Source organism: Leucopleurus acutus, assembly GCF_964270905.1.
Source record: "Leucopleurus acutus genome assembly, chromosome: 7".
NCBI classification, from domain to species: domain Eukaryota; kingdom Metazoa; phylum Chordata; class Mammalia; order Artiodactyla; family Delphinidae; genus Leucopleurus; species Leucopleurus acutus.
The window spans coordinates 14,095,703-14,108,703 of NC_139150.1; the positions used below are offsets into that span (position 1 = coordinate 14,095,703).

At 50.9% G+C, this 13,001-nt stretch overlaps 1 protein-coding gene across 7 annotated transcripts in view; it reads left to right on the forward strand.

The window, feature by feature from the left end:
* The window catches only part of CDK5RAP2 (CDK5 regulatory subunit associated protein 2), a 182,118-nt gene that overhangs the window by 129,998 nt on the left and 39,119 nt on the right, over window positions 1–13,001 (forward strand). For 6 of the 7 annotated variants that reach the window (XM_082843508.1, XM_082843511.1, XM_082843509.1 and 3 more), the window contains 3 exons: window positions 2,244–2,454; window positions 6,265–6,393; window positions 10,812–11,388. In XM_082843508.1, the coding sequence (XP_082699634.1) occupies window positions 2,244–2,454; window positions 6,265–6,393; window positions 10,812–11,388 (917 nt within the window). The remainder of the gene's footprint in view (window positions 1–2,243; window positions 2,455–6,264; window positions 6,394–10,811; window positions 11,389–13,001) is intronic. The other variant, XM_082843510.1, reaches the window with a different exon arrangement.

Genomic DNA, 13,001 nt, shown 5'->3' on the forward strand with positions numbered 1-13,001 from the left:
GAAGAAAGTGTAATCTGCTGTTTCTGGATGGAATGTCCTATAAAAATCAATTAAATCTATCTGGTCTATTGTGTCATTTACAGCTTCTGTTTCCTTATTTATTTTCATTTTGGATGATCTGTCCATTGGTGTAAATGAGGTGTTAAAGTCCCCCACTATTACTGTGTTACTGTTGATTTCCTCTTTCATAGCTGTTAGCAGTTGTCTTATGTATTGAGGTGCTCCTATGTTGGGTGCATATATATTTGTAATTGTTATATCTTCTTCTTGGATTGATCCCTTGATCATTATGTAGTGTCCTTCCTTGTCTCTTGTAACATCCTTTATTTTAAAGTCTATTTTATCTGATATGAGTATAGCTACTCCAGCTTTCTTTTGATTTCCATTTGCATGGAATATCTTTTTCCATCCCCTCACTTTCAGTCTGTATGTGTCCCTCAGTCTGAAGTGGGTCTCTTGTAGACAGCATATAGATGGGTCTTGTTTTTGTATCCATTCAGCAAGCCTGTGTCTTTTTGTTGGAACATTTAATCCATTCACATTCAAGGTAATTATCAATATTTATGTTCCTGTGACCCTTTTCTTAATTGTTTGGAGTTTGTTTTTGTAGGTCCTTTTCTTCTCTTGTGTTTCCCACTTCGAGAAGTTTCTTTAGCATTTGTTGTAGAGCTGGTTTGGCGGTGCTGAATTCTCTTAGCTTTTGCTTGTCTGTAAAGCTTTTGATTTCTCCATCAAATCTGAATGAGATCCTTGCCGGGTAGAGTAATCTTGGTTGTAGGTTCTTCCCTTTCATCACTCTAAGTATATCATGCCACTCCCTTCTGGCTTGTAGAGTTTCTGCTGAGAAATCAGCTGTTAACATTATGGGAGTTCCCTTGTATGTTATTTGTCGTTTTTCCCTTGCTGCTTTGAATCATTTTTCTTTGTCTTTAATTTTTGCCAGTTTCATTACTATGTGTCTCAGCGTGTTTCTCCTTGGGTTTATCCTGTATGGGACTTGCTGCGCTTCCTGGACTTGAGTGGCTATTTCCTTTTCCATGTTAGGGAAGTTTTTGATTATAATCTCTTCAAGTATTTTCCTGCGTCCTTTTTCTCTTCTCCTTCGGGGACCCCTATAATGTGAATGTTGTTGCGTTGAATGTTGTCCCAGAGGTCTCTTAGGCTGTCTTCATTTCTTATCATTCTTTTTTCTTTATTTTGTTCCGCAGCAGTGAATTCCACCATTCTGTCTTCCAGGTCACTTATTCATTCTTCTGCCTCAGTTATTCTGCTATTGATTCCTTCTAGTGTATTTTACATTCAGTTATTGTATTGTTCATCTCTGTTTGTTTGTTCTTTAATTCTTCTAGGTCTTTGTTAAACATGTCTTGCCTCTTCTCCATCTTTGCCTCCATTCTTTTTCCAAGGTCCTGGATCATCTTCACTATCATTGTTCTGAATTCTTTTTCTGGAAGGTTGCCTGTCTCCACTTCATTTAGTTGTTTTTCTGGGGTTTTATCTTGTTCCTTCATCTGGTACATAGCCCTCTGCCTTTGCATCTGGTAGTTCTTCTTGCTTCTGCTGTCTGCCCTCTGGTGGATGAGGCTGTCTAAGAGGCTTGTGCAGGTTCCCTCAGGGGATTTTAAAAATGGCTCCAGTTTTTGTCTGTGCAGCAAGTGGAGGGTGGTCTGATTCACCGAGACAGAGGTCGTCTGAGTGCTGGAGCTGCGGGATGCAGGCCTGGGGTGATAGAATGAAGGAGCCCAGCTTTCAGTTGACTTGGGAGGGCTGGTGGGCCGTCAGAAATGTGTAGGTTGGGCAGGTTCGGAGCTCTGGGCCTGAGAAATAGCCATGGGACTAGGCACCTAGTGGCCCCCAAACAACTTAGTAAGGGGTGGTTCTGGTGGCCTGGCGGGGTGAGAGGCAGATTGACTTAGGCTTAGGAGAGGGTGGGAAGTGAGGAAATCGATAAGGAGCTAGAAAACGTTTCCCAGAAGGTTGTGTGGGGAAAAGGACTGCCGTGTAGGGGGCATCTGGAACGTTCAGAGAGACACGGCCGGGCTTAAGAGGGTGTCAGGGAGGAACAGCTTGGCACTTGTCAGTCAGAGGAGGGACCTGCCAAGACAGCTCTGCAGGCCGGGGGATAAACGGAGGTGCCGTTATCTGGACAGGCACTTTGAGTCCTGTTTTATAAGGTTGGCACGAGTGTGTTGACTGTGCGACCAGAGGAAGTGTATTCATTGTCTCCCTGGGTGTACTTTCAGGACGTGAAGAAGTCCCGCTTGCCCATCCTGATAAAAGCATCGCGGTCACTAGGGGGTGTGTGCCAGCTCCCTGCCCCCCAGGAGGTGGTGGCCCAGCAGCCGGGGGAGCTGAAGGAGTGTAAAATTCACAACAAGCAACGTCACCAGAAGTTAATTCTGGCTGAAGCAGTGATGGAGGGGAGGCCAGCACCAGAAAAAGCGCTCCTGAAAGGTAAGCACCAAGGAAACCGTATCCTCTGCGAGAAGATGAACGGTGTGACAGGACGGCCAGAAACGTCAGCCGCGTTGTTTGGAATTGCAATACGTTTGAGTATAAATTTCATGAATTGCAGTGACTAATCTTGACTCTTGACAAATATACAATCGAGGGAACACGGTAAGGAAAGCTCATTTGTTGCTTTCATTTTATTCCAGAGGGGGCAGAGGGGGACTGGGCGTGCTCCCAGGCCTGTGAGGTCACTGCCCCCTTCACTTGCCGTTGTCTGGGGGCTCCATCTGTGGAGGCCTCAGTCCTCTTTGCAGGTTCTCTGGATGGCCAGGCCGCAGTTGTTCGGGTTCTTCGGGGCTCATTCTAAACCCTACTGACCTTATGGCTTCTAGAAGTGACCTGCCTCCCTACTCACTTGGAATCTGCTGTCTTTGCTCTCCTGGGAGCTCCCCATGTAGAGAGCCTTGGGGTTACAGAGCATCAGGGTGAGACTCCTAGACTTGGAGGGAGCACGTCAGTGGGATCCTCTAGCCCGAGACAGTGGTGCTTAAGAGATGTTGCCCCTTTGAGAGTCTGGGGGAGGCTGAGGGCCTTCTCATGCGTGGAGCACCGTCCATCATCTTTAGAGCGCTCATGAATCCACAAGAGCACGTCTCTTGACTCCTGATTTTTTTTTTTTTTTTTTTTGCGGTACACAGGCCTGTCACTGTTGTGGCCTGTCCCATTGCGGAGCACAGGCTCCGGACGCGCAGGCTCAGCGGCCATTGCTCACGGGCCCAGCCGCTCCGCGGCATGTGGGATCTTCCCGGACAGGAGCACGAACCCGAGTCCCCTGCATCGGCAGGCGGACTCTCAACCACTGCGCCGCCAGGGAAGCCCTTGACTCCTGATTTTGAACTTCTGCTCTAAGCGAATGACAACAGCATGCAATAACAAGAACGGCAACAGTGGTCTTTTATGTATTTATTCGGAAAGGATGTATCAGGTCCTCCTGTGTGCCAGGCACTGGGGAGATAGTGAACAAAAGAGACCGAGTCTGTGTCCAGCTTGTATATCACAGGGGTAGGAAGACAGTAAGCCGTGAGCAGATGTATCGTGTGTGAAATGATCGGTGCTGTGGAGGGAGATAAAGCTGGTGAAGGACACGGATAACGTGGAGCGGGGGTCGGGTTTGCTAAGGTACGTGGAGTCGTAGAGAGCGCCTCCCCGATGAGGCGATATTCGGGCGGAACCAGGAGGAGAAGGGGTCAGGGTGGTGGTAGACCCGCTAGGCCCTCATAGGCAGTCTAGGGCTTTGTCTTTTACTCCGGGTAAGGTTGGAAACGGCCAGAGGGTTTTTGAGCAGCGGAGTCACGTGATCTGACTTATGCTTTAAAGCAGGGATTGGCAAACTGTGTCCTGTGGACCAGGCTCGCTGTGGGTTTTTGTAAAGTTTTATGGGAGCACGGCCCCCTGCATTCATTTGCGCGTTGTCTGTGATGGCCTTTGCGCTGTGATGCAGGGTTGAGTAGTTGTGATGGAGACCCCGGGGCTTGCAGTCTCAAATATTCGTTATTTGGCTTTTGAAGAAAAGTAGGCAGGCCTCTGCTTTAAAGGATCACTTTTTTAAAAAAATAATTTTATCTGTTTATTCATTTATTTATTTAATTTTGGCTGCGCTTTGGGTCTTCGTTGCTGCGTGTGGGCTTTCTCTAGTTGCAGCGAGCAGGGGCAGCTCTTCGTTGCAGTGCACGGGCTTCTCATTGCGGTGGCTTCTCTTGCTGCGGAGCACAGGCTCGAGGCGTGTGGGCTTCAGTAGCTGTGGCACGCGGGCTCAGTAGTTGTGGCGCATGGGCTTTGTTGCTCCACGGCATGTGGGATCTTCCCGGACCAGGGCTCAAACCTGTGTCCCCTGCATTGGCAGGCGGATTCTTAACCACTGAGCCACCAGGGAAGTCCTAAAGGATCACTTTTAATGTGAACCATGGGAAGGATGTCATACCCTGAGGTGGAAGGATTGAGGAGAGCCAGGCTCGGAGGGCCTCAGGGGTCTGGTTTGGAACTCTTGAGATGCCTGTTGGAGGAGAGGTCTGGGCCCAGGTCAGCATGTTGCGGTATTTGAAGCTCTGAGGCTTGGAGACAAAGGAGGTAGGTCTGGGAACCGAGGCTGGGCCTGAGAAGGAACAGCCAGTGGGGTGGGCGGCCCAGGGAGCATGGCCTCCCGAAGCCGAGTGGGGAGCAGATTAGCTATGTCGGATATGCTAGTGAGACAAGTAAGTCAAGGACTGGGGCTTGGCCTTGGGATTTAGCGTTGGGGGAGTCCTTTGGGGACCTTGAAGGGCGCTGTTTCCATGGAGCAGGCAGGGCTACTGGCGTGGGTTCCGGAGAGAATGGAGGAGAGAAATTGGATACAAGAATAGGCAACTCAGGGGGGCGGGGGGTGGTTGCCATAGAGGGGTGGAGAGGAGCAGGGCAGTCGGGGGCCACGGTGGCCATGAATCTCGAGGGATTCCGTGAATCGGGACGGTGGGTGTCTGCAGGAAGGCGGGTGTTGTCAGTGGTGTAGTCTCACAGCATGAGCTGTGAAGCCGGAGTTTTTAGGGAAGAGAGAGAATGGTCTGGAAGTGTCCTTGAAGAGCAGAGGTGCTCACACATTTCCAGGCCCATAGTACAAGGGAGAGAAGCATCCACTCCTGGGGAGGTTGCAGGAGAAGCAGTGTTTGCTGAGGAAGGGTTGGAGGCAGGGGTGGCCGATTGCGTCCGAGCGGGGGGTGTTCAGAGCGGTTCCGGCCTGGGAGGTGACTGGGGGCCTCGGCCTGCCCGTGGTGGTAAAATAAAATGAGTGCCCGTCACTGGCTGAGCCCCGCTGTCCGCTCTACGTACGTGATCTTGTCGAAGCTCCTGACAGTCCCCTGAGGCAGGGACGCTAATTATTCCCGTTTGATCGTTGAGGCAGCAGTTTCAGAGATAAAGGGACTTGGCTGCGGTCACACTGTTGCCGACATCCCAACCCGGATCGGAACCAGCCTGCCTGATTTCAGAGCCTTTACTTTTCCTCTGCTGTTTCTGGGAGCCTAGTATATGATACCGTGCGTATGGCTTTTACGATGAGCCGCGTAGCCAGAGGTATTTTCTGTTTAATCTTAGGTTCTCTTTTGGGTTTACCACAGTTGAGGTTTTAAGATAAGTTGGGCTTTGGTAGGATTGCTCTTCCCTCCCTCCTTCCTTTCCCAGCGTCCTTCATCCATCCATCTACCCATCCAGGCAGCCATCCACTCATGCAGTGAATGTTCCCCGAGCGCCTGCTGTGTTCCTGGCCTCAGGCACAGGGTGTAGGGGGGAGAGAGGAAGAAGATGCAGTCTCCGCCTTCTGAGGGCTCCCTGTCTCCTGGGGCGGGGACCGCGGCAAAGGTGGCTGAGCCGCACAGGGGCCCTGGCACCTTGCCCAGGGCTTGTCACTTTGTGCTTAACAATGTTTTGATTTCTTGCTGAGACCCTGGGGTGCCTCAGCCAGGGGCTACTTCTGCAGCTGCCTGGAAGGCCCCGGAGGCCCCTCTCCTTGGGAAAAGCGGGCATGAGTCTATAGAATTCATTTTCTCACCCATGGTTTTAGAAGAGCCTGGACTTGAACCGTTTCAGACAAGCTGCAGTATATTTATGCGTTTTATGTCCTGCTGTGGCAGCTCGATAGATTAATTTTATCTTACGAATTGCATTTTGCCTCCCCAGTGTTTTTGTTTTCCCTGTTGTATCTTTGTGTCCTTCTTAGTTGCTTGGCTAAGTTTCAGGCCTGTGGTTTTATCTGGTTTTCTTTCTCTTCGTGGATGCCTGTAGATCAGCCCCTCGTGGGAGCAGCCTACCAGGACCAGGACAGCCTGGGAGAGCAAGAAGGACTCAAAGCCACGCTGTGTGTCTGGAGAGACAAGGAAAGGGACAGGGATCAGCAGGCCAGCTGCGAGACCGGTCAGAATTCCCCCCCGGCCTCTTGAACAGCTGCTTTGTGTCGGGCACCATTTGGGGTGTTTTATACAAAAATTATTACTAAGCCCTGCAACAGCCATCCTAGGGCGTGGTCACTGTTGCCATGTAACACTTGAGGAGGCTGAGGGTTTTGAGAGTCAAGGTATAGTAGGGTGTCGGAGCTTATAGTCCGTTTGTCTGACACTTTTCTACCGGGCAGCGGGCTGGGCTCTGGTGGTTCAGCCTCAGAGGACTCAGGGCCTGCCCTCAGGGGCCTCGCCCTCAGCCAGCCGTCCTCAGCATCCCTGCAGTGCTGGCTGTTGTTAGGTGCACGGTTGGCCTCCCGCTGCCCGGGGGTGGGGTGGACGAGGGGCAAGCCTGAGCTGACACCTGGTTTGGGGGTTTGTCACGTGGGTCAGAGACATGGGCAAGGCCCCAGGCAAGCTGTATCCTTCTTAGAATTATGAAGTATCGCAGGCATACAAATAAGCACAAAGAATAATAACAATATTCATGATCCCAGTCAACCACGAACAGATGCCTAACATTTTTTCTTTTACCTTAGATTCTTTTTTCCCCTCTTAATTTAAAAAAAAAAAAAAAACACCATTAAGGTGGCCCTGATTCACTCTGTAAGAAATCATTGTCTTCAGGATCCTAAATTTGTCATGGGGTGGCCGTGGGGAAAGACAGTCTCTGGGGGAATACTGAGCTGTGGGCCCTGTTCCCAATGGCGTAAGCTTCCCAAGGCCTGCAGTCAGTACACCGAATGCGTGGTCACAGGCCTCCGCGCGTGCTGGGCTTTGAGGAGGAAGCCGCGCCCCCAGATAATCAAGTGCCCTTAGCTGAATTGTGGGAAGGGCCCGAGCGGCCCTGTTTCCTGTAATGTAAATGAATGGCCCTGGGGACAGCTTCTGATTCCTCGTCGGTGGTTAGCCGGTTACTAGCGGCTTCTCGACTGGCGGGCAGCCCCCCTTCCCTCTCAGATCCCAGCATCAGTGGCCGTTTTTCCTTCTTCTTACTGTGCTTTTGCCTCCTCCTGAATTTCCTCCCTTTATTTTTTTTTATTTATTTTTTAATTTTTTGCGGTACGCGGGCCTCTCACTGCTGTGGCCTCTCCCGTTGCGGAGCACAGGCTCCGGACGCGCAGGCTCAGCGGCCATGGCTCACGGGCGCAGCCGCTCCGCGGCATAGTGGGATCTTCCCGGACCGGGGCACGAACCCGCTTCCCCTGCATCGGCAGGCGGACTCTCAACCACTGCGCCACCAGGGAAGCCCGATTTCCTCCCTTTAACTGTTGCCCAGCGGATGCCTCATCCTTCTGGTCTCTGCTTAAGCGTCACTTTCCAGGGAAGGCCTTCCTGAACATTCCCATCAGCCCGCCACGTCTTGGTCTCGTAGCGACTGCTCAGTGACTGCCCTCCACGAGGCTGGTACTGCCTGTGATGGCCTCACTGCTGGCTCTTCCTCAGTAGCTCCTGGACAGAAACTTGAGAAATGGAGGAAGGGGGCGCCACAGTCATTACTGGCCTTCACATCAAGGGTTGAGGACTGTCCTTCCTTGTTATGCCCCCCTGAGATGGGGACCCCGGTTGCAGGAGGGATATATCAGGAGGCAGTATTCAGACGGTTGGACCACCAGGCTTGGACAGCTGCTTACTTGCCCTGAACCTTGGGCAAGTTCTTACCTCTAAACCTCAATTTCCTCTTTTGTAAAATGGGGTTATGAGTGATGCCTCACAGGGTTGTTGTGACGATCAAGTGGACAGCATGGGTGAGGAGCTGGGTGCCTGGGCCAGGTCCCAGCACATAGCTATGTGTCCTGACGCCTTGATACACCTGCAGGTTCACACTGTACACTACGGCTTATAATCCTCCATCTCTCACACTCTCTATGCAGTGATTTTTTTAATGAAAAAATCCTCCTTTGGACCTTTATTGAGGGCTGTGGAGCGGAGAATGCAAAGCCGCATCGCCATGCTGATGTGAGCTGTGAGACTTGCCATATACTGGCCTGGGAGCCTAGGAGGAAGATCCTTGCCTCTGCAAAGTCACAAATTGCTGTTGGTTAGGGACACTTCTCAAGTCAAAATTACGAGTGTCAAGTGTCTGAGTGTGTTTAAGGAGCAGAGTTTAAAGTGGAGGTCTAAGTGTGGACGTGAGGATGAACCTCCCACTCACGATGAGGGTGTGTGTGTGCGCGCGCGTGCGCGTGCATGTGTGTGTGTCTAAACAGTCTGTGTCGCAAAAGGACACGTGTACAGGGCTTACTTACATTTGTCTTTGCCTCATGCTTACTTAACGAAAGTCATCAAAACTGATCTTTATTCCCATGCGTGAACATCACGTCTTGCCATGAAATTCCATTATCGTGAGGTTGTTATAGCAAAGGTATTTCCTTATCTTGGAGTGTGATTCACTGGAAAAAAGCCTTGTTGAGATTTCTCCCTCTGTGTCTCTTACACTCGTTCAGCCAGCAGGACTTACTGGGTACCTTCTCTGCTCCAGGTCCCATGCCAGACACTGGAGAAACAGGTGAATGACGTGGTTTCCACCCTAAAGCACCTCAAGAGATGAGTTTTTCTAACACATTTTGTGCACTAAAAATGCTCTATCAGGAGTGCTTCCTTGAGGTCCCGTAGCAGCAGCTTTCTAAAATAAAAAAGTGCATTTTATGGTATTTGCATCATGAGCAGAGAAACAAGAATGGGCTTAAAGCCACGAGGAGCAGCCGCAGAACCCAGAAATTGGAATGTGCAGCCTGACAGGGGTTTGTAGGTGCCTTTCCTTCTGAGAGGTCTCCTAGGTCAACTCATCCAACCCACCTTGCCGCCCTGGCAGTGTTGCCCCAAGTCCACAAGCCTTTGCTCGCGAGCCTCCTGCGATAGGCGTCCTCTTCCATCTTTGAACACCTTCAGGGAAGCAAAGGATATTCGTATTAGTTGGTCTCCTTCGCTGCTGTGTGCCAGCCACTGTTAGCCTTTTTGCGGGTATTGTCCCATTTGATCCTGAAAACAAAACAGAAGCCTTAGGCTTCGCGGTAATTGATGTTCTCTCCATTTTGCAAATGAAGCTCCTGAGGCTCAGAGAGGCTAAGTCACTTGCCTAAGGTCACGCAGCTAGTAAGCGGCAGAGCCAGAGTTTGAAACCAGATCCATTGGATTTCAGAGATGGGTTTTTCTACTATATTCTGCTGCTTCTTAAGTATTCAAACCACTCCTTGTATTGAGCTGAGCTTTCCCTGGACAGCAGGCATTGTGGTATGTGGTTAAGGATAGAAGCTCTAGACTCAGGCCCGACCTTGAAACCTCACAACAAGCACATAAGACATCTCTTTGGGGAAACTGAGGCTCTGGGCAGTGAGTTACTTGCCTAACGCTGTGCAGCCAGCAAGTAGCAAAGCTGGGTATGCGCCCTCTTCTCTTTGGCTTCACAGCTGCGTATTCTTTCTGCAGTACCATTCTGCCTCCCACAGGAGTTCGGCCACACACCTGGGGATTTAAAGTAGCTGTAAGGAGATGTTTCCTGGTAGGATTGTGAGTCAGTGGAACAGCCTGCTACAGGGGACATCATGGCATCCCCGGAAACACGTCGATGTGGAAATGAGAGGACGACTCTCATCTGCTGTGGATTTTAGAATTACTGGTTTTTGATGTTCCTTCACTCATTCCCCAGTATTTTTTCAGCCCTTCATTTACACCAGGTCTGGGCTGGGTACTGAACAAGGCACTGAGAATGTGAAGATGTAAGGCCAGTCCCTGCTGGGAAGGAACTTGCAGTCCAGGGAGGGAGAGAGGAACCCAAGTAACTAAGTGCTGTGTAAATAAACGAATAAGCCAATTGCCAGTCATATGCTAGCACCGAGCACATGGTACGTCTGTCTCGGGTGTTATGTATAAGGCGCTGTGGAAGCACAGAGGGGAGTGACTGTTTTGCATAGCTTGAAGATGGGCTTGCAGAGGGGAGAAAATCAGATCTAGGTGTTGAGGGATGAAGAGTTCACTGAGGAGGAGTTAAGGAGGGAGCCAGGTGTATTACAGGCAGGGGGAACAGCAGATGCAAAAGCATGGAGGCGTGAGCAGCCTGGTGTGTGCAGGGAATTATGGTTAATTTAGTAGGGACTCTCCGTCGGTGGTGCCAGGGGTTGCCTGGAAGTAGATCAAGCAGGGTCTCAGATGCTGTGAGAAGAAGTTTCGATTTAGGGGGGAGTTGGCGGTTATCGTGGTTGAATTCACTTTTTAGAACAGTCGCTCTGAGGAAGAGGACGGATTGAGAGGGAAGAGGGAAGGCCAAGAGCCAGAGGGGCTGGTGGGAGGCTCCCGCAGTGGTTTCTGCTTGGCGGTGGCTGTGAGGAAGGACCGAGGGGATGGAGTTCAGCAGTGGAGATGGAGACACCGACATAAATGTGTTTTGATTTTCAGACTCCGAAATTTACCAGCCTGATGACCTTGCCATCTTTCCACCATGCGAAGAGAAGCCTTCTGAAGACTTTCCAGATGCCACTTCCGTAGCTACATACTTGAGTCCTAAGAGTCAGTTTTCCGCTAAAGTCAGTGTGGTTGAGACCGATCAGCTGGAGAACAGCGATACCTCAAATGATAAGGAAACCTTAAAACGGAAAATCTGTGACTTGGAAACCGAGCTCGAGGTCTACCGGAACTTCATAATGCAGCTTCAAAAGCACTCCCAGTTCAGTGAGGCCATCATCACAGTTTTGTGTGGGAGAGAAGGGGCCCAGGACGGCTTGAACAAGTCCAAGGGCAGTACCGACGAAGAAGAAATGACCTTTTCAAGTTTGCACCGAGTACGTTATGTGAAACACATGAAAATCCTCCACCCGCTGGCCCCAGAGATGATTGACAGCAGGGCGCTGGAGAGTGTCAGACTGCAGCTGGTGGACCAGGAATATGAGCTGCAGAAGGAGCAGAATTTGAACATGGAACTTTCCGGTGAAATCCATAACCTGCAGAATAAATTCAGAGATCTCTCACCCTCAAGGTACGTCCCACCTGTCTTCTCCCACGTTTAAGCCTGCAGTTCCCCAACTTGCCACTAGATGGGCGCCCCCGAGCTAAAAGGGAATGCTGCCCTGTGTTGGGGGTCCGGTGTGTGCTGGGGAAGGCTTGAAGGCACCGTTAAGGCAGCTACGCCTGCGGGGAAGTGACATGTGAGGCCACAAGGCACAGTGACTGTGCACATACTAGTCTGTGTCTTCTGAAACTGGCCAAGCAGGTTTTGCCCTCCTCAGGTTGGGGACTCGGGGTTAAAGGTTTTATACCAGTCACTTGATGAGTTATAGTAAGTTTGCCGAATGGCAGTGTTTACCCCAACCCTGTTAATGGCTTTTACTGTGCTGACGGGGGGGGGGGGGGGGGGGGTGAGGTGGAGGGGTTCAGCGTGGAGAGGGCGGTGCTGAAACTGATGTCCTAGGCAGGGTGGGAGGAAAGTAAATACTGGCCACATCTTTACCCTTCAAGGTCATCTTAGAGAAATAAGCCTTTGTTGAAAGAGAAGAATCCTCAGGACACGAAGATACGTTTTACGGGCCTAGATATATACAGTTTTGCTTCACGAGATTCGACAAACATGGGATCATTTGTAAAGCTGACCTTCACTGGACACTAATTTGAGACAAACACATTGTTTTGAATTGTCAGGAGCCAGAGTGTATGTTTCAAGACCTCCCAGACCCTGTGGTTGAAGGCAGCTGGTATTTAGTGAGAGGCAGTTGGGTCAGACCCCTGGTTAGGCATTTTTCTTACTTAACCCTCACAGTCACCTGAGAACGAGGTGTTTTTTTGTGTGTGGTTTTTTTTTGTTTTTTTTTGCGGTACGCGGGCCTCTCCCGTTGCGGAGCACAGGCTCCAGATGCGCAGGCTCAGCGGCCATGGCTCACGGGCCCAGCCGCTCCGCGGCATGTGGGATCTTCCCCGACCAGGGCACGAACCCGTGTCCCCTGCATCAGCAGGCGGACTCTCAACCACTGTGCCACCAGGGAAGCCCAGAATGGGGTGTTCTTAAACTGTGTGTTTGTAGGTGAGGAAACGGGGCCCCAGAGAGGCTGCCGTGACTGAGAAGGTGGCCTGGGAGGGTTCGCAGAGCCAGCTGGTCCGGTCCACGGTACCCTGTGCTGATGCTCGGGCTCTTTCTCGTCCATTAAACCGGCCCCACCTGCAGTGCTGCTGTCACGTGATCTCTCTGTGCTTACGTGGGGTTGAAGGTGGTCGCCAATCATCGTTTCAGGGAACGGGGAACACGGCGAACGGAAGGGTCAGGGTCTCTGGCAAGCCACTCTGTGGCCAGCTTCCTGCGCCCACAGTTGGTAAGGAAGACAGAGCCACGCTTTCCTGAACTTGCATTTTTCTCACTGCCGCCTAATACTTGTGGGCTCACATAGGGAAGGACGGATGTGGCATCAGGAGGCGGTGTTGTATGGACAGAGTTGGGCTTTTTTTTTTTTTTCTTAACACCTTTATTGGAGTATAATTGCTTTACAGTGTTGTGTTAGTCGCTGCTGTATAACAAAGTGAATCAGCTATACGTATACATATATCCCCATATCCCCACCCTCTTGCGTCTCCCTCCCACCCTCCCTATCCCACCCCTCTAGG